This window comes from Mytilus edulis, chromosome 3, assembly GCF_963676685.1.
Source record: "Mytilus edulis chromosome 3, xbMytEdul2.2, whole genome shotgun sequence".
Taxonomy (NCBI): Eukaryota; Metazoa; Mollusca; class Bivalvia; order Mytilida; family Mytilidae; genus Mytilus; species Mytilus edulis.
This window is the reverse complement of record NC_092346.1, coordinates 35,768,231-35,789,427: the sequence shown is the minus strand read 5'-3', so window position 1 is coordinate 35,789,427 and position 21,197 is coordinate 35,768,231. Positions and strand designations below refer to the sequence as shown.

Sequence of the window (21,197 nt, the reverse complement as noted above, 5' to 3'; positions counted from 1 at the left end):
TCTTTCTGTGAAAAAAAGGTTCATACATTCCATGGTGTTAATGCTGTCACATTAAACCATAGTGTTAAAGCACTATTGTATCCCATTACATAAATAACCAACGAAGTATTAGCCGGGATGAATCATTAGTTCATGTTTAAGCTATTTGACGGTACCTTGATCGGGGAAGTAACGAGCATATTCGGATTTAGTTCGTCACATTTTGTGAGATATCTAGGGAGTTATTTTTCATCCGGATCTGTCTTAATGGATGAAACGGTTAGAGTTTAGCGTTTCTCATAAAATGAATTGGGATGTTATGAAGAATGGCAATTAGTAAAACAAATGTGAGAAAGAACAGGAGCGTTTGGTATATCCTCTGTCGCTTCCAAAATTATTACAATTTAGAAAGGTAAATAAGTCACGATCACATTTACTCCAATCTACTTAAACTTCATATTCTCTTATTAGTGTTATTGATTTGGCAAAAACAAAGTCATGGTGATCGTATTAAATAGAGCCCTAAAATGCTAATATCATCTTCATAATAACTGAATATCCGCTTCACAGATGATATCAGATATGTTCCTTATGTCATAACAACAATCCTGTCCGTTATTTGTCCGTTTGGTGTTTTGTTTTTTTGGCCATTTCGGTGTCAGTTTATTTTCGTTCGATCTTGGAGTTTGAATGTCCCTCGGGTATCCCTCTCCCCTCTTTCATAAGAATCTAGTTCGGCGTTTCTTTGTGGATATGTTTTTTTTTACCTTATTGTTTTATATTGATGAAATCCTGAATGGTTAGTGCATGTTAGATTTATTCTGATACCGGGTTTTCCTGGAAGATTTATCAATTACGGTTAACAATTGTGGGAATTCACAATTAGGAAAAAGTAAAACAGCAATATCAACATTTTAACAACCGTCAATCATATGTCAGTGCATGGAAGAAGATACAATATCAATGTTGTTGAAATCATCAGATTTGGCTCTCTTGTTTGTCGCTACGATTAAATACTGCCCCTGCATTACGGAATGTTGAATAGTAGCGTTTACACCAGTCTTGTACGGGGTGTTCCAATTTTAAAGTGTAAATCCGTCTATGTTTGTGTTATACTGCTGATCCCAATGATTCTTTAAAAGAAGTTAGGTAAAAAGAATTTTGTTAATCTGTGCAATATTGGAACGGAAGTACACAATACTGATATAATGTTATGTTATAACACATTAGTTATGGTGAAAAAAGACTTGTTTCTTAATATAATATAGTCCATCTTTCCAAACATAATTTATTTGGTAAAACTGAGTTCTTGTCACGGGTATCACTTATAAACAGGGAGGGTCGCACATGCAGACACGAGCTTTTCAACACGATCTAACAACGCCTTAATTAAATGTAATTTACCGTTTTTTCCCCAATTTAATCTCGTACAGTATACCCATTGATATAACCCAAATTGATAGTTGTCAAAGCATATGCCTATTACTTTATCATGATTTAATGTTCAGATTAACTCTTAATTTTCGGTCCTTGATGTATACATTTTAAAGAAAAAATCTTTGGTTGTTGGATTCAGTAAGTTTTTGATAAAACTATATATTGCTTTACAACGATCAATGATCAGAATATAAACGTTGAATTTCTAAAACTATTACGAGGTAAGAGTTTGCATTATGAAAGATGGAAATTAACAAGTTATTTTTTTCGAAAAAAGATATTTAAATAGTTCAGATTTCGGTGCTTCAATTTTCCAAATTTGTTTACATTCCTCATGTTAATTTTAAATAACAAATGACATATTTTACTTCCCGTTTGTATGATATTTTGTTCAGATCGAGGTTGAAATACGTAATTGATTTAAAAGAACTTGAATATAATAAGTTAGTAAAAAAATATAACAATTTAGTTAAAACATGTTTAATCCCACTGCATTTTTGCGCCTGTTTCAAGTCTGAAGCCTCTGTTAGTAGTGTATATATTTTTTTACATTTTAGTTCATTTATATGTTTGGAGTTTATTGTGACGTCCATTTTCACTGATATAGTACACACTTTTATATAGAGGCCAGCTGAGGACCACCTACCTGTTCGGGATTGTATCGCTGTGTTGAAGACCGATTGGTTGCCCTCGACTGTTGTTTACTCTTTGGTCGGGTTGTTGTCTCTTTGACAAATTCTCCATTTCCATTCTGAATTTTATTCCATATTGTTACGGTGCATGTTTTTATTTGTTTAACTCTTCACCCACTTGCCTTTTGTCTCTATAAGCAAATCAGTCGTTCAAAATATAACCATTTCAATTTCAAAGGGATTTAAAACTTCATTTTGGAAAACGTCTGATCGACTTTCTTATTTGATGTATAATTGCATATACATACACTTTTTAGTTGCTTTCATTACTTATGTCGAAAATGCACAACAGGCTTGTTACATTTGATCTGTTAATTTCACGTCATAAATGTTGTTTATAAGAATAAAATCGGTACAAACCTGCAAAAATAAAAGCTCTTTCAATCAATCAATATTTATTGTGTTCCTGATTGTCACAATTGAGCACGATACGATTCCCGAACTCTACAAATTTATCACAAATTAAGTTTTGAGCACAATGGTCTACTCATTGTCTTTATGAATAAAGATAACACTGAAAAAATAATGTTATTCAATTTAAAACTGAAAATATCAACTGTTTTAAGTACACTATTTTGTATTTCGCATTATAAAAAAACTAGTAAACATCGACAAATCAGAACTTTACAGCAATTATTTGGTTACTTTCTATATATTGTTTCACAGTTTTGGTCATGGCAGTTAAATTCAAGAGTGGTGAACAAAAACAAATGAACGAGTGGTTGGGTGGGAATAAAAGATACAGATGCATATTTAAAGCGACTAGAGACGGCTGTGATTCTGCAACCTTCCATATGAAGTGTGATAACAAAGGTCCAACTGTGACTATTATGTACAACACTAGCCATTCAGTGTATGGTGGATATACCTCCCTTAGTTGGGTCAGTACTAAAGGTTATCGGAATGACGGGAGTGCATTTATATTTCGCTTCTATCAAAACGGAAACTGGAGGCCAATAAAATTGCCTATCAAAATCACGTCATACTCTATATATGATACTAAAGCAAGAGGACCTACGTTCGGAGGTGGTCATGATCTACCGTCTTTCACAAACACCATCATTTCAAAAGATGATTACTTTCAGTTCAACACTACATTTGATTTTGGACACTCATATAATACAAACGGAGAATCGTCAGATTCCTTCACAAATGGACACATGCAAATAAAAGATATGGAAGTTTATTTGATAGAAGGTAAGACATAACATTTACATATAGACAGGAAAGATGCTATGGAAGATTGGAATAAAACACTTCTAAATATGAATGAAAAGTGAAATAGGGTATGGAACATTGACAAGTCCTGATTATGGCATGGCAGTTATTTTCATGTCGATCCTCTGGTTGATATAGTCGAGCATTTTGGTTTTGTCAGCTTTTTGATCTTCTTTATTTATTTACATTAAAAATCAGTAACTTTGTTATTACATTTATTATTTTAATATATCCCCACCCTATAATCATCTAATTTATCTCTCTCAGATAAACCTAACTATTCACCTCTTGAAGTACCCTGGAGAACAACACCGCAATGGAATACAAAAGTAAGACATAGTTCTTCCTATATTTAGTATAGCTTATTTGACTCGTTCTTTACTAGAACTTCAACGTTTCAATAATTCCTTTGAAATCATCAGCCTAACAACTAGCTTATTTAGGTAGTACATTTACGAGGATATTATTTTGATCGGTGACCCTAATATTATTTTACACCATGAAAGGGGAACTAGCTGTCAAATTTGTTTTCACCGATTTGACTCAAATTCTCATATCTCATGTATTACAATCTAAAAAAAATTATCCATATTATAAAAAGTCTTATACACAATTAATAGGGCATGGACTCGAGAATATGTAACTTCGTTTCGTGAGTATTTAGTTTAGACCCCATCAAATAAACCATCGTGTTAACCTCCGGAAACTTCCGATGGTCATATAAGCGATATAAAAATAAATAAGGAATAAGGATTAAATGAGGTTGAATTATAACTTGCAAATACATGATTAATCATCAATGTTTCTGAGCTTATTTTGACAAAATTGAAGCATACTGGCTGCTAAAAGTGAGTTACTATTTCACCATTTTACTTTCTTTAATGAATGAACAAAAATAAAATCATCTTTTAGAATTGTAAAATATCTCGTAGCTGGTGCCCCTTTCAAGCAAAAATGTTTTTGATTTTCATTTCATCATAACCTTTTGAATAATATGGCCGTATTTACACCACAATTTTTTCTTTCAGTACAGACATACTTATGCACCTGCAAAAGTTTTAAGGGATGGCAGGAACTAGATGATTCAATTCTAAATGCATTTAATGTTTCAGAAAATTATAAACTTTTCTGGATTTTGCTATTCATTTTTTTTTCTTCATTCCTGCAGAAGGTACCGTAATAAATTAAGTTGAGAAAGAGTTTTGAGAAGCTACCCTTATATAATACATTTTGTGAGTAGTATTTATTCAAATGGACAATAGACATATGCAAAAATTAGGTGATTTCACGTAACTGAGTGGACCGTATCAAATGAAACTTGTGTGTTTGTTTATTTTGCTATCTTATGCAAACTGGAAAAAACAGCTCGTAAAAATCCAGGTAGGTTCTTAATTTTCTGAAACGTAGATTACATATAACTTTTATATATCTAGTTTCTTCCATGCCTTAAAGATTTCCTCGATATATCAATTTGTCTGTACTCATAATAAATGTTGTGGTGTAAACACGGCCATATTTTTCAATTCACTTATGATGAACATTACAGTTGAAAGATGTATGTCAATTTTAACCAAATCGGTGACCATTTACAGCACTTCTCCATTGAAAACCTGCACAACTGTGAAAAAACATTGAACCAATGCTTGTTTTATCTATGTTAAAAACTCAGTTTTAGTTTGTAAATATAAAAAAGAAGATGTGGTATGATTGCCAATGAGACAACTGTCCACAAAAGACCAAAATGACACAGACATTAACAACTATAGGTCACCGTACGGCCTTCAACAATGAGCAACGCCTATACCGCATAGTCAGCTATAAAAGGCCCCGATATAACAATGTAAAATAGTTCAAACAAGAAAACTAACGGCCTTATTTATGTACAAAAAAATGAACAAAAAACATATATGTAACACATTAACAAACTACAACCACTGAATTACAGGCTCCTCACTTGGGACAGGCACATACATAAATAATGTGGCGGGGTTAAACATGTTAAACCCCGAATTTGTTTTTTTCCCAATCGATTTATGAATTTCGAACAGCGGTTTACTACTGTTGCCTTTATTAAAAGTCGCGAAATCATTATCTAAAATTGATAAATAGTGATTAAAGTTCCATTGCATTTTTTATGACACAATATGTTGTTTATTTTAACTGTCACAACGCTTTATTTACTATCGCGATCGGAAACAAACTACGGTGACCTATAGTTGTTAATTTCTGTGTCATTTGGTGTCAAGTGGTTGTGGAGAGTAGTCTCATTGGCAATCATACCTAATTTTCGTTTTTATATATACAATATATATACGGGAAGGATTGTGCCTGATGTTCATAAGATGAAATTATAATCTTTCAGTCAGTTTAATTGAAGTCTGGAGCTGGCATGTCAGTTAACTGCTAGTAGTCTGTTGTTATTTATGTATTATTGTCATTTTGTTTATTTTCTTTGGTTACATCTTCTGACATCAGACTCAGACTTCTCTTGAACTGAATTTTAATGTGCGTATTGTTATGCGTTTACTTTCTACATTGGCTAGAGGTATAAGGGGGGGGGCTGAGATCTCACAAACATGTTTAACCCCGCCGCATTTTTGCGCCTGTTCCAAGTCAGGAGCCTCTTGCCTTTGTTAGTCTTGTATTATTTTAATTTTAGTTTCTTGTGTACAATTTGGAAATTAGTATGGCGTTCATTATCACTGAACTAGTATATATTTGTTTAGGGGCCAGCTGAAAGACGCATCCGGGTGCGGGAATTTCTCGCTACATTGAAGACCTGTTGGTGATCTTCTGCTGTTGTTTTTTTCTGTTGTCTCTTTGGCACATTCCCCATTTCCATTCTCAATTTTATTTTTATAATATATTGTTTTATAACAGTTATTTGAGGAATTGAAGGAAAAGATAAAAAAATATAAACCTTTAACGGAATTAAAAGTTCCACAAGCACGTGTTTTGTTGGTCGGACAAGTAGGAGCTGGGAAGACAAGTTTCTTCAACACCATAAACTCAATCTTCATAAACTATATATCTAGACAGGCATGTAGTGGTAATGCAGAGCATAGCTTAACAACTGTTGTGAGTATTGAATACAGATTGAATTTATATTATCTTATAACTATTTTATTTAATTTTAGTAAAACAGAAGCCTCTAGCTGCTTTCTTTTATGTTTTGAGATATTATAAGTTGTTCATTTTGGGTCCTTTTGGCGTGAATCATGTTGTTCGGTATAGTTTTTTTTTTGTAATGTTTGCTTTATTGTTATTTGTCCTTCGTGGCTTTGATTTGTGGCCATGGTATGTCCTTATTTTATTGGACTTATGTTTTACGATGCCTATTCGGTATCCTACATCTTTTTTACAATTGAATGCACAAAATATATGTTTTTTTCTCCTTTTTTTCAACTTTTGGTGCGCAGCTTCCCTGAAAGAGATTAAATCATAGAGTGTTCTTTAGGCACACACACATGAGTGAACACTTGATATGCGCTTTTTTCTTAAAGGAAATTCGTTTTTTTTTTCAAAGTAAAGGTAGCTGGAATGTCTAAATGGTCCATAATCAATTCCTGTTGAAGACTATTTGGTCAATGAACATTATTTCCAATTTAAAAACTTGAGGTTAAAATATTAAGCACATTGAAATGATGGAAATCACAGTTATTTTTATGATGTTCTCTCCTTTTGGTTTAGAGTTTGATGCAAGATATTCGGAATCCTCTGGTTTTATTCATGTAGTGTCATTAAAAGTTTTTCCCACTAACTCCTACTTTTCCTTTCATTATTCTATTACATAAAGTGTAAAAGAGGAACGAAAGATATCAGAGGAACAGTCAAACTCATAAATAAAAATAAAATGACAATGCGATGGCTAAAAATAAAAAAAACCCAGACAAACATAGTAAACAAGAAACAACATAGAAAACTGAGAAAAGGAATAAGCAACACGGACCCCACCAAAAACTGGGAGTGGTCGCAGGTGCTCCGGAAGGGTAAGCAGATTAACATGTGGTACCCGTCGTGTTGCTCATGTTATTCCATACCCGGTAAAAAGTCTAGTTAGGTAGGTCACATTTATGAAAAGGGAAGGAGAATGTAGTAAGAAACATATCCGATATCATCTGTAAAACGGTTATTTCACTTCGGTGTTAACATGAATATCAATTATATGGTCACTTTCATAAATTTGCTGTTTACAAAACTTTGAAATTTTCGAAATACTTAGGATTTTCTTACCCCAGGAGTAGATTACCTTACCCGTATTTGGCATAACTTTTGGGAATTTTAGGTCCTCAATGCTCTTCAACTTGTACTTTTTTGGCTTTTTAACTGTTTTGACATGAGCGTCACTGATGAGTCTTATGTAGACAGAACGCGCGTCTGGTGTATTAAATTATAATCCTGGTACCTTTGATTACTATTTTATTCCATAACAATCAACCGTGATGGCGTCTGTCCATTTACGAAGGGATGATTTCAACTTCACATTTTGAACTCTCGGTTTAATTGCTTCCTTATGAGCAGCAACCCTCTATTTAGGAAATCATGATAGGAGATAATGGCGCGGGAATATCGTATCAATTGGGGATATATATTTCGTATGCAGGCTCTGCTTGAATGTTGCTACATAGAAATATATAGTGCATAATTGGAAAGCTGAAATCATCTCGTTTGTTGTAAAGTTGTGTTTGCAGCCGACCCTCATTGTTAATTTCTAGATGTAAGTCAAGATATGAGACAGACTAAGCCGTATCTCTTTCATCCTTTATCTCTAGTTCGATGGGATAGATTTGTTCAACATAGTCACCAAATTATGAATTATTTTGTGAGAGAACATCATCTTTATAGCGGAAAGTAAAGTTAAAGGATATTGCTAACTTCTTATTTTTCATCCTTAGAAATTTCTGTGTGAAGTCAGCCTCATAATAATGAAGAAACGTCGACAAGAATAGGAGCACAATTGGTTCCCATTGGAATGACGACAGTTTGTTGAAAAACACGTATGTGTAAAATGCCATTTTCGAAAATCTTATTTTTACATTGTTTTGAAAGAAAAAAGGTTTCAATGTCAGATGTATGAAATTTCGAGAGAAAATCATTACCTGCCAAATTTTCAATGGCTCATTTAAAAAAAAGAACACGGACCCTTTAATTATTTCTAAATATATAAACGGACATTGATTTTTTTATTGATTATTGAATGATCAATGGTAAAAATTCGAAAAAGTATGTATGCAGAATGCCATGAAGGGGGGATAAGAAAACGACACCAGATCTGACCTACCTTAAGTATGTTTTCAAATCAAGCTAAATCCAATATAGAGTTTAAAAGGGGAAAAACACATCAGTGTACTTTCAAGTATAAAGTTAAATAGATATATCACCAAAATACCTTATTATCTTTATGAAAGCATTTATTTCATCATAATGAATAAAAGAAAAATTAGTAATACGTCAAAATAGCAACCCATTGACAAAAATAACCAAAAGACAGGGCAACAATAAACATATATATATACAAAAAGCTTGAAACATTCCTGAATTTATATAAGCATTCCTAGGCAAATGTCAGGTTGACATTGTTTTCCAAATTGTTTTTTAAGTCTTTGTCTGAATATTTATCAGTTTAATGAACGGTTTAAACCAAGAGTTCAAAATTGTGAAGTTGAAATCATCCCTTCGTAAATGTTTCGAACGCCATCACGAGTTGGTTGACCGATATGGAATAACCGTTTCACAGATGATATCAGATATGTTCCTTATGTCGTAACTACAATACCATCCCTTTTCACGAATTTTACCTACTGAATTAGAATATTTACCGGATTTGTAATAACACGACGGGTACCACATGAGGAGCAGAATCTGCTTGCTCTTCCGGAGCACCTGAGATCACCCCCATTTGTTGGTGGGGTTCGTGTTGCTTAGTCTTTAGTTTTCTGTGTTGTGTCTTCTGTACTATCATTTGTCTGTTTGTCCTTTTATTTTTAGCCATAGCGTTGTCAGTTTATTTTCAATCTTTGAGTGTGACTGTCCTTCTGGTATATTTCGTCCCCCTTTGCTCACTGTGTCTAGACTACCTGGAAAAAAGTTATCTTATATCCAGTACAGATAAAAAAAAATGCAGGATTTATCGATCTTTATTCATTTGTAATGTTTATATTATTATGATATAGAAGAAAATAACTGTTTTCTATTTTGTTTTCTATACCTGATTAGATCAACGGAGAAATAAGTGAAAGGCAATTCTAAACGATGAATTGAGTTTACCTTAAATTTGTTTAATTTCTCCTGTACATCGTACAGAAATAAAGGTATTGAAAGAAATATAATAACATGAAAATTGCAACATTTGTCTCTTTGAGCACCTCAATATTTGTATTAATATGCTTGAAACGAAAGAAATGGGCCTTGTTGGAATTATAGGACCCGATTTTGTCAATGTAGACAAGCTGGTTTTGTCATAACATTTCACAGAACAGGACACGATTGGGTCATTGAAATAATCGTATAACGCAATTTCAAATATTTGTGCCACGTGTGCAGTAGCACCTGAGATCATCCCCACTTTTTGGTTGGTATTCGTGTTGCTTGGTCTTAAGTTTTCTATGTTGTGTCTTGTTTACTATTATATGTCAGTTTGTCTTTTTCTTTTTAGTTATGGCAGGTCGCCGTTAGAAAACGGACACTACCGGGGACATTTATTTGAATCCGCAAACGTTTGAAATCCTGTTTTGTTGAGAAAAAATGCTTGTATGAAGACGAATAATTTTACTGCGAAATTCAAAGAAATTAAAATTGTAACGCAATTGAAGGTTGGGCTCTGTTATGCTCTCTATACGTTTTTGGAATCTTACCTATGCAATGCTATGATCGTCTAAAAATAATATCTGAACACTTAATATGCATGTACATGATACATAATACATGAGAATAAGACAAATGTGTATAGATATAAGAAGATGAGACATGAGTGCCAATGAGACAACTCTCCATCCAAGTCACACTTTATAAAAGTAAAAATGTTATACTTTAAATTCGATTAAGAACGTAGAACGATTTAAAAAGGGTGCAATTTATTCAAGAGAATTATTCCTTCCCTGAATTAAGCGTGTATGAATAATATAGCAGCTATCAATAGTGTGTTGAGTGATATAGCATTTGCACATTTGAAAAAATTATAAGAATAATTGATCCTCAAACTAATATAAATGCGTAAAATACAGATTTGTAGGAAAATTAACAATTGCCTTTCTTATTAAAATTATGAATTACATTTTTCCTATGGTTTATGATACCGATAAAATGAACTTAACAGTATAAGTTAGGTGCGTCTAAAGTGCTTAATTTGGTAATCTTAGAAATTCTTACAAAAATACATTTGTAAGCTTTGAATGTTTAACAACATAGTAACAACTGGAACTCTATGACTAAAGGTCACGAAAAAATAGACTGTAGTATATGTACAAACTATAATTTGTACAACATTACAACATTACAATTTGTACACAACATATATATAATCAAATCACACATTGTGATTTTTTTCTTAGTACCGAATGTACCAAATAAGAAATGATGTATCCGGGAATCCATTGAATTTAAGACTACATGATACAAGAGGACTGGAAGGTGATCACGGGATTGATGATCATACACTGTGCTGTCTTCTCGACGGTAATTTAACCGATGGATTCCAGGTATTTATACAGACTAGGCAATCTATTTCTGAGGTAGATAAGCCTTAGTATTTCAAAAATTTTGTAAGTTTTTGTAAACAGTTAATTCATAATTCTGACCATATCAGTGATAATTCATAAAATGATAATAACAAAAAAAAGGAATATTTAATGTTCTTTTTCCATAAGATTTCAAAGAAATATATTATAAACGGAATTAGTAACTATTGTTTGTTATAGTTCAATCCATCAGCGCCAGTTACACCTGATATAACAGGCTTTGTTGCTACTCCAAAATTAGCTGATAAAATACACTGTGTTGTGTTTGTCATAGATGGCAGCACTGTTGACGATATGCCGCAGAAGGTGATAGAAAAGACGAAAGGTTTTCAAACTCACATGAACCAAAGAGGTATTTTAAAAAACGTAAAATCACAAAAAATACTGAACTTGGAGGAAAATCAATTTGGAAAGTCCATAATCACATGGCAAAATAAAATAACAACGCATCAAAAACGAGTTGACAAGAACTGTCATATTCCTGACTTGGTACAGGCATTTTCAAATGTAGAAAATGGTGGATTAAACCTGGTTTTATAGCGCTAACCCTCTCACTTTGATGACAATCTCATCAAATTCCGTTATATTTACATTGATACATATATGTTAATGAAAGTTTATTATTCGGGGCATTAATAACAGAAAGTCTGAATAATCTCCTTTCAGTAAAATATTAAACAACATGCTTAGATTTATCACATATAATAGTATACCAGAAAACTCTATCAAAGATCTCAACTTATGATATTGCAGCTGGATATTGCTTAATATTATTGCCTATTTAAACCATGATTAAAAAAGGAAAACAACACGTGATAAATTTAATGCGTCCGAGGCGCTTTTCTGGATTAACCTTCATCAGGAAAGTTCAAAGGTACTAAAGCCTCATTTAGGCAACCATATTTGCATAAGACTATTTCAGTGCTGCTCCAGGTATAATGTTATGACACTGATAAGTTTAAAATAGAAGAGATCTGTTTCACAAAGATTTGTTCTTACAGAATACGTGTTTTTATATGACTAGTAATACATATGACAAAGTATATCATTATCAATGCGTTTTGTTTAACAATGATTATTTAAAAGATGAGATTTTCTACTCTTTAAACGGAAATTATACAAAAAGTCGACGTTTTTAGAAAATGAAAAACTATTCACATTTATTGATTAGATCGGTGTTCTGTATATTAACATTTTTTGTACATCTCTCCTTACTTTTGAACTACTAAGCTGACAATATCAAGCGGTAAATCCAATGGAACACACAAACCTAGAACAAAAGAGGTCCTTGTAGCAATATCGGACTTTGATACACCGGAGACTTTCACCGACCTTCTTTGTATTAATTCATAAAACCAGAAATAGAAGTTGTTTTTAATTTATTCATTAGTCTTAATATCTTACTGTTACATTGATGGCAATGATGTGACATAAATTACAAATTTCTTTGATCTTTCGTGTTTTTTGACATCCGCATAAAACAATATATTTCACGTTTATTGAATCCAATGGTACTTAGAATTTTAACATAAGCAAAACGAAAGAAAAACCTAATATTCGTTATCTTACAATTCGTTTTCTTTTATGTGTGATTATTTTGTGTTCTTATAAAAAAAATGCATCTCGTACCTCTGATAATATGTGATCCTTTTGTTCTTATCTCTTCTTTTTTTTCATTATGTTAATGTTGACAGTAATAAATACGATGAAAAGTAGAAAATATAAAAAAACATAATCGAAATTCGAGGGTATCACCAGCCCAATAGTCAACACTTTGGTGTTGACATGAATATCATTTAAGTGGTCATTTTTATAAGTTTCATGTTTACAAAACTTTTAATTCTTCGAAAAACTAAGTTTCTTATCCCAGGCATAGATTACCTTAGCCGTATTTGGCACAACTTTTTGGAATTTTGGATCCTCAATGCTCTTCAACTTTGTACTTGTTTGGCTTATAAATATTTTGATGAGCGTCACTAATGAGTCGTATGTAGACGAAACGCGCGTCTGACGTACTAAATTATTATCCTGGTACCTTTGGTAACTATTTACACCACTGGGGCGATGTCACTGCTGGTGGACGTTTCGTCCCCGAGGGTATCACCAGCCCAGTATTCAACACTTTGGTGTTGACATGAATATCATTTATGTGGTCATTTTTATAAATTTCATGTTTACAAAACTTTTAATTTTTCGAAAAAAAAAGAATTTTCTTATCCCAGGCATATATTACCTTAGCCATATTTGGCCCAACTTTTTGGAATTTTGGATCCTCAATGCTCTTCAACTTTGTACCTGTTTGGTTTATCAATATTTTGATGAGCTTCACTGATGAGTCTTATGTAGACGAACGCGCGTATGGCGTACTAAATTATAATCTTGGTACCTAGTTTTGCAATAGATCTAGATTAAATTGTGTCGAATATGTTCAGTTCAATGCTTACTTAAATTATAATATGTATGAGCTCATGGTGTATAAGTTGTGGGTTAGCACGTAAACTAAAATTAGATGTAGAGGCTATCAAAATATCCTTTTGAACCTTTTCAGGCATACCACAGATTGTATTACTTACTAAAATAGACAAACTATGTGAGGCGATACATGAGGATATATCTCAAGTTTTCATCAGTCCTGCTGTACAAGAAACTGTAGATGGAGTTTCACAGATATTGGGACTGCCAAGATCTCATATCCTACCAATTAAGAATTACGAATCAGAAATTGAACTTAATGAAAAATTGAATATCCTGACCTTGTTAACCTTGCAGCAAATATTTAATTCTGCAGACGACTTTATGTCTAATTACCTTGACCAAATTGAAGATGGAAAACTTCAAAAGATGAACATCAGAGAATAGTTAATCAATTCTGTTGTTTCGTTATTTTTCCTCTAACAGTTGATGTGTGTTTCCCTCTTTTTTAATATGTAACCCGGATTCGTTTTCGCTTAATTGATTTATAACTATTGAACAACTGTATGGTGTTGTTGCCTTTATTCAATAAAGTCCGTTTAGTATCAACATGCACATGCGTTACGTATTAACAAAAATATGTATGTATGTCAATAGGTACGGGCTTAATGTATTAACAAATATATTTATTAATGCAATGCCATACGATGGAGCGGATGGACTGTTACTGTTGAGAAAATTTGAAGTTTGCAACTGAAAAGGTGAAATTAGATCGTTCTTCACAGAAGAGGGACGACAGATACCAAAGAGACAGTCAAACTCATAAATCTAAAACAAACTGACAACGCCATGGCTTATTATGAAAAAGACAAAGAGACAAATAATAGTACACATGACACAACATAGAAAACTAAAGAATAAACAACACGAACCCCACTAAAAACTAAGGGTGATCTCAGGTGATCCGGAAGGGTAGGCAGATCCTGCTCCACATGGGGCACTCGTCGTGTTGCTTATGTAATAATAAATCCGGTAAATAGTCTATTACGGTAGTTCACATTCATGAAAGGGAAAGGGATTGTAGTACGACGTAAGTAACATATTCGATATCATTTGTGAAACGGTTATTCCATAACGGTCAACCAACTCGTGATGGCGTCCGTAAAATTTACAAATGGATAATTTCAACTTCACCATTTGGAACTCTTGGTTTAATAGCTTCCTTGTATGCAGCAACCCTATATCGAGAAAATCATGATAGGACATGCAAGCACGGGAATATCGTATCCATTGGGAGATATATACTCCGTATGCAGGTGCTGCTGGGATGTTGCTACTTAGAAATGGAAAGTTCTCAATTGGAAAGCTGAAATCATCTCTTTTGTCGTAAAGTTTTGTTTTCAACCAACCCTCATTGTCAATTAGATGTAAGTCAAGATATGAGGCTGACTTAACTGTATCTGTAGTATCCTTTATCTCTAGTTCGATGGGATAGATGCGTTCCACATAGTCACCAAATTTTGAATTATTTAGTGAAAGAACATCCTCTATATAGCGGAAAGTAGAGTTAAAGGATTTTGCTAATTCTTATCTTTCTTCCTAAGAAGTTCCTACATGAAGTCATAATAATAAAGAAACAAATCGGCAAGTACAGGGGCACAGTTTGTTCCCATTGGAATGCCGACAGTCTGTTGAAAAACACGTCCTCCGAACGAAACAAACATGTTGTCAATCAAGAAATCAAGCATCTTGATAATATAAGTTTCAGAGAATTTTTTGTTTGAATCAAAGTGGTCCTTTAAAAAGTAGGATTTATCCCTCCCTTAGACAAGATACTTGTATCTACGGCGGCCATTCTTTTTTATGAAGCAAAGCAATTCCAACTCTTTCAATTTGTCTTTTAGTTTGAAATGTGGAATACTTGTGTAAAGAGTAGAAAAGTCAAATGTTTTAATACTGTTACAAGATGAAAGAGAGTTATATTGTACGTACTCTAAAAGATCTTTGGAATTTTTAAGTATCAACATCTGATTCACGCCACCTCTAGAATATGCAGTTTCACAATAACTTTGAAGCCTGTCTTTGATTGCTGATAAAATAAATGTTAATAATTAAGAAAGAAGTTTCGTGGAGCACTTAGAAGACCCAGCAATATACCGTTGTTTGTAAGGACACTTATGTAGTTTAGGTATCCAATACAGTGATGGAAGATCCAGTTCTTTATCTTTGATTGAAATTCCAAAGGAACATAGAACAGACCTATGATTATCCAAGATTTCCTCTTTGGTAAGTGTCGTGAGGGTATATGTTGAGTTTCCAAGTGAATTGTCAATACCTAGTTCGTTGATAAAGCAGTTAATGTAATGAGTTTTACACACAAAAACGATGTTGTCTGGGGCTTTATCTGCGGGACAACAACATACTTGTCATGGAGGTAGGATAGGTGTTTTGCAACATTTGGGTCTTGAAAGATTGACGTAGCATGGGCATTGATAAACTCATTCAGTTTCTTAATTCTGATTTGTATAAACGACCTCACTGCCTTGATCCATACGGAAAGAGTGTCTACGTCTTCCTTCTCGCGCTTAGCCCATTGCCTGTCATAATCCTCGTCTGAATCCATCAAAATTTTAAAGTTGTATTTCCAATTGATGAATTTAGGCTCACGATATTTCGGACCTTTCGATAACACATTTCGTAGAAAATGTGTTATTAACAATGTTGAGGTCACCGGTAATAACGTGGCCAGCTGGATTATATGTGAATAGGGAACTAGCACAAGTGCAATCAGGAGGTTTTAGTTTAATGTCGGTAATCTATCTCAATGAAGTTATGATTTAACATTTCTTACAAATATTGAGTTTTGAATGACCAAACATCATGATTGAACCATATAACGTAATCTAAACGTACAAGGTTTTTATACACTATCCCAATCTTTCGTTTTAGGTCATGCTTAGAAGGTTGTACAGATGGAAAAAAAACAACGCTAGAATCTTTAAATTCAGACCCTCGTTTTGTCATTAAATTCAACATCTTCAAACACTAATTTTTCAATCAGAATTAAAGTGGTAAGAAATCTTTAAATTTGTACGTGAACAAGATGAAATTTGTCAATGAAGACGATGCGATCATTCATTTCCGCGATTTTGTCAGTCATATCCCTTTATATTTACAACATTCTAACTGTTTAGAAAATAAGTCGAATGATTATCAAAATCTTTGTTCGAGATCACAGTTATTTTAACGTTGAATCGTCAGACTTAATAAAAGGCATTGCAACTAAATAACATTGAATAAAAAAGCATCTTCATTCTTTTGGTTGCACACCAGAAACATGTTATTTTCCTTCTTGTAGCATACACTTGAGGGTTGGTCTAGACCGTCGGTATTATTAAGTAATGTTTTGCTGATTTTCCCTTTCATTTTGTAACACCAGAAGGTTATAAGAGCTTAAACCCAAAACAATCACGTTTTGGTCACGATCAACGGATATTCCAGATGGTACAACAAGTGAGTTTGTATCCCTGAAACTCCATACTTTCTTTTCGTTTGTACTACAACAGTAAACAGTGTTCTCAGCCATGTCTGTGTAGTAGATTCTGTCTTTAGTCATTGCGATATCGTAAACCGTCCGATTTGGTTCTAACTTGATTGTATTAAGTATAGTTCCTTCTATATTCAGCACAACTATTTCTTTATTTCCAACGACAACACAAATCTTTCCATCATTGTTTGATATTCCATAACAATTGTTTTCAAATTTCACATTTTTCAAAACTATCATTCTTTTCATATCTATAACCTCGACGTTTTTAAGAGAATTATAAGAAACGGCAATTTTGTCGGTATCTATTACTGTCAGATCCCATGGTGATGCAGAGACGGGTACATCACGAATATAATGTCCGTCTACGTTATATTCCATTAGTACATTCTGCCCACTATTGTCTGCAATCAATAAGTTACCATTTGCCAAAATTGTACATCCTAAAATCATTATGCCTTTTGCTTCTTCCTTAATTGCGAACTTCTTTTTCAACTGTAGCTTTGTCCAAGATCTCCTAGATTTTACTTGTATTTGGGCTTGATCAATTTTTGCATCCGTAAATGGGCAACTGATGGTACTTTCATCAACTTCTATCGTAGCAAAGCTTTTGACATCCTTTAATAATGAAGTAATCTCTTGCTGTAATTGGATTTCTATATTATAATTCTTAACGGACCAGATGGCTTCTTGTATGACTTTTACTTCGTCTTGCACCTCTTTAGTCATCTGATGTGTTCTTAAGAATATCTGTAGGTTTGGGGCAAAACGCTTTAGTTGAGATGTTTGTCCCTTGAGACGTTGTATTTCTTTTTCAAGTTTATCAAGTTGGTTTTTAAACTTTCCATATTTTGACTTACAAGATGAATATGCTGTTGACAACTCATTCAATAATTTTCTTTCCAAATCATCTAAATGTTTATCAATATTCTCCCGCGTATCGGAAATAATTTTCTTTATTGCAATTTCTTGCGTTTCAATTCTTTTTGCAGCTGCCTCGCGATCCCTAACACATATTTCTATGTGATCCAATGTGTGGTTGATAGCATGCTCCAAGTCAGTAAAAGCAGTCGATGTTTTCGCATTTTTCGCAGCTTCAGCTAGAGGAATAATGGCATCGGAACAACCTTTGTGCATTGCTGGAAAGCATACAAATAGCCTTTTCATGTTTTGTACAATACATCTCAAGTTTTAATCCGTGCTCCTGGCACTCTAAATCAACATTTATATTTTCAATTTCACGGTAGTCTCCAATGGGGATCAAATTATGGTCCCTCGATATTTTCATTGATGTATGTGCCTTTTCGCATACATTACAAAACCCTTCGTTGCAATCGGTGCACCATTTTTCTGCATTCTTGTTTACGCTATCATGATTACAGGGTCCACATGGAATTGACGAAGCCATTTCTTAATACATTTGACCTTTACAAGAGAAAAAAAATCTAAAGTTATTTTTATTTTCATTTGTTCATATGTAATTGCAGGTAATTACACTACTTATGAGTTTAAATATAAAAGTTCCTACTTTTTATACACCACTGACTTTATTATGATAGGAGTTTTGAATGAAGGCAAATCCAATGAAGCCCTTAGCAGTTACGAAATTATGAAATGCTTTTTTCATTGACTTATATTAATGGCTTCTTAGTTATATAGTTTTGTTAATTGTTTTGATAAAAGGAATTTGAACCTAATAAAATGAAGACATCAATGTGTTCAGTATATTTAAAAAAAAAATGCATCTTTCAATATTGATAATCTTTTTATTCACGTTTCATTAACATCTATTGTGTAACGTGACCGAGGGGAGGTTAACACCGCTACATACAGACGGACATAGCCATCTATGGCACAATTTCCTGTGGTAAATTCCCAGTAACTAAATAATACGTTATATATTAACAAGTTTATTCACAAATGTACATTATATCAGACACATTGACAAAGTTAGCTACAAAGATTAAACATTCAAACTTTAAATACAAGTCCCTCAGAATCTATCTGATTCAAGATTTCAAGAAATACACATCCTTACAGTATCAAAGCTGATACACCATCTCCCATGGCAAGTTACTTGACCAACTGACCTTTATCATAAAATTTAATTACTTCACCTCTAGACAAACAAAATGGGCATAACTAATTTTATTATCCTACACCCCAATACATCAGTATTTGTCTTAATTACATCTGACAGCTCAACTTTAACTGCAGATAATAAAACAAGCCATTTGTCAAATTATCCTTGCGTCTTTAATTTTCTCTGTACACAAATAAACAGTTATAAAGCCAAATTAACTAGAGGTCAATATTTACAAAACATTAAAATATTACAATTGTAACAAATTGCATAAGTATTTTAATTTTGGGTTTTGGAATTTTTTTGTGTTTCATTAATTCTACAAATTAAATACTGTTAACAATTGTATAACTATTGTATAAGATATATATATATATATATATATACATATATATGTCACAGAAGCATGGGTTCGAATTCCGGCGAGGGAAGAAACAAAAATTTACGAAAGCAAATTTACAGATCTAACATTGGTGGGTTGATGTTTAGACGAGTTGTATATATGTCGCGTACAAGTTGCAATTTTGTACAGGTTATAACCTGTACACAAATATTGTACATGTTAGAACTTGTATAATACAAAAGTACCTCGTACATGTACAAAATATTGCTTTTAAATGGTTTTAACTTGTACAAAATCGAAAAATAAGGATATGATTCTATTATTGCAACAGAAGTTATAAACCTCAATAATATTTTCATAACTATTTCATTATTCATTCATGTTAGTGTGTTTTGTCTTGTTTTGCTACAGTTAATTCCCAGAGGTTGGTATTACGAAGCATTCCTAAGACCTGTCATAAGATATTTCTTAGGACATGTCTTATGATCCTCTTATGACTATCTATGGACATATCTTTATTTGATGAATTATAATTGTGAATGTCCACTTTGAAGGCAATAGTAAAATTCTGGAAAAGGGGTATGTGTCTAAAAGACAACAACCCGCACATGGAGCAGACAACATCCAAAGGCCTCAAATACATGCTTTCAAAGTAGAAAATATATATTTAAAACATCAAAATGACATTCGCTTTATGCAATGATCTTATAGTTTTTTTTTTTAAATGAGTTATAAATTTACATAAGTCAAGCTGAAGGCCAAAAATAGTGAAGAGTAGATTCAAAGATATTGATGATGAAACTTGGTCCAATGGAAACTATATCAGCTCTCCCTTGCTTTTACAGAATAAGCATATGAGGCATTATTTTGTACAGGCTATAACATGTATGAGGTACTTTTGTACATGTTATAACTTGTATTTTTGCATTACACAAGTTATAGCATGTACAAAAGTACTAAATTCTTTCAACAAATTTAAGAACAATGCCTAATAATTTTGGGTAATACTCCTCCCTTTCGTTTTATAGCATGCAAAGACTAAAACAATGCCTCATATGCTTATTCTGTAAAACAAACAGAAACGCCATTACACATTTCATACCAACTGCCATATTCCTGACTTGTTACAGGACATTTGCCAATGTAGAAAATAGTGTATTAAATCTGGTTTTTATCTAGCTAATCCTCTAACTTATATGACACTTGCATAAAATTCCATAACATTAATAATGATGTGTGAACAAAACAAATAGACATAATATCTCAAAATGTCAAAAATAGAGATACAGCAGTCAACATTGTGTTATAAATCTTAATCACTATAAAAACAAACCATTTCTTATTATTTCCTATACCCTATTTCTCATGTTTGGTTTTTTTAACGATATTGACAGAAATAACTACAAATTAAATACCAGCCAGCAGATATTTGTTTAATCCAAATTAAGGAAGTAGAATACAAACTTATAAGCAGTGATAATATTGTAAAATTAGAAAAAAATATATAATACTATATCAGAGATATTTGAAGCTTCTTAATAAATACAATAAGCATGCAATTAAATATGCACCTACCCGAGGCACCTACCAACAGATTATCACTTGGGAAAAGACTTGCTCTGCAACGTCATTTCTCGCGTGAGTTGAATAACAAATACCGAAACTGTCACGTGGTCTAATATAGTGTTTCTAGCGCGTTTATTTAAAAAAAAAGAAATAAGTATTCTTTACCAATATCAAATCTGAATAC

General features: G+C 32.8%; 2 protein-coding genes across 2 annotated transcripts; one reads left to right on the top strand and one right to left on the bottom strand.

Moving 5' to 3' along the window:
• Positions 1–1,574: 1,574 nt before the first annotated feature.
• LOC139516358 (interferon-induced protein 44-like) lies at positions 1,575–14,087 on the top strand. The gene is made up of 7 exons (XM_071306420.1): positions 1,575–1,637; positions 2,775–3,305; positions 3,594–3,655; positions 6,207–6,404; positions 10,877–11,023; positions 11,243–11,414; positions 13,611–14,087. Exons 2-7 carry the CDS (start codon positions 2,783–2,785, stop codon positions 13,919–13,921), a joined length of 1,413 nt encoding a protein of 470 aa, XP_071162521.1. The 5' UTR covers positions 1,575–1,637; positions 2,775–2,782; the 3' UTR covers positions 13,922–14,087.
• LOC139516359 (uncharacterized) lies at positions 14,078–21,100 on the bottom strand. Its single transcript, XM_071306422.1, has 2 exons — positions 21,036–21,100; positions 14,078–18,446 (listed from the first exon to the last, which is right to left on the bottom strand). Exon 2 carries the CDS (start codon positions 18,186–18,188, stop codon positions 16,869–16,871), a length of 1,320 nt encoding a protein of 439 aa, XP_071162523.1. The 5' UTR covers positions 18,189–18,446; positions 21,036–21,100; the 3' UTR covers positions 14,078–16,868.
• Positions 21,101–21,197: the final 97 nt, after the last annotated feature.

Coding starts and splice junctions, on each gene's coding strand:
- LOC139516359 (XM_071306422.1), bottom strand. CDS start 18,188: ATGAAAAGGCTATTTGTATGCTTTCCAGCAATGCACAAAGGTTGTTCC.
- LOC139516358 (XM_071306420.1), top strand. CDS start 2,783: ATGGCAGTTAAATTCAAGAGTGGTGAACAAAAACAAATGAACGAGTGG. Junction 11,024..11,242: donor ATTTAACCGATGGATTCCAG/GTATTTATACAG, acceptor TGTTTGTTATAG/TTCAATCCATCAGCGCCAGT. Junction 11,415..13,610: donor AACTCACATGAACCAAAGAG/GTATTTTAAAAA, acceptor GAACCTTTTCAG/GCATACCACAGATTGTATTA.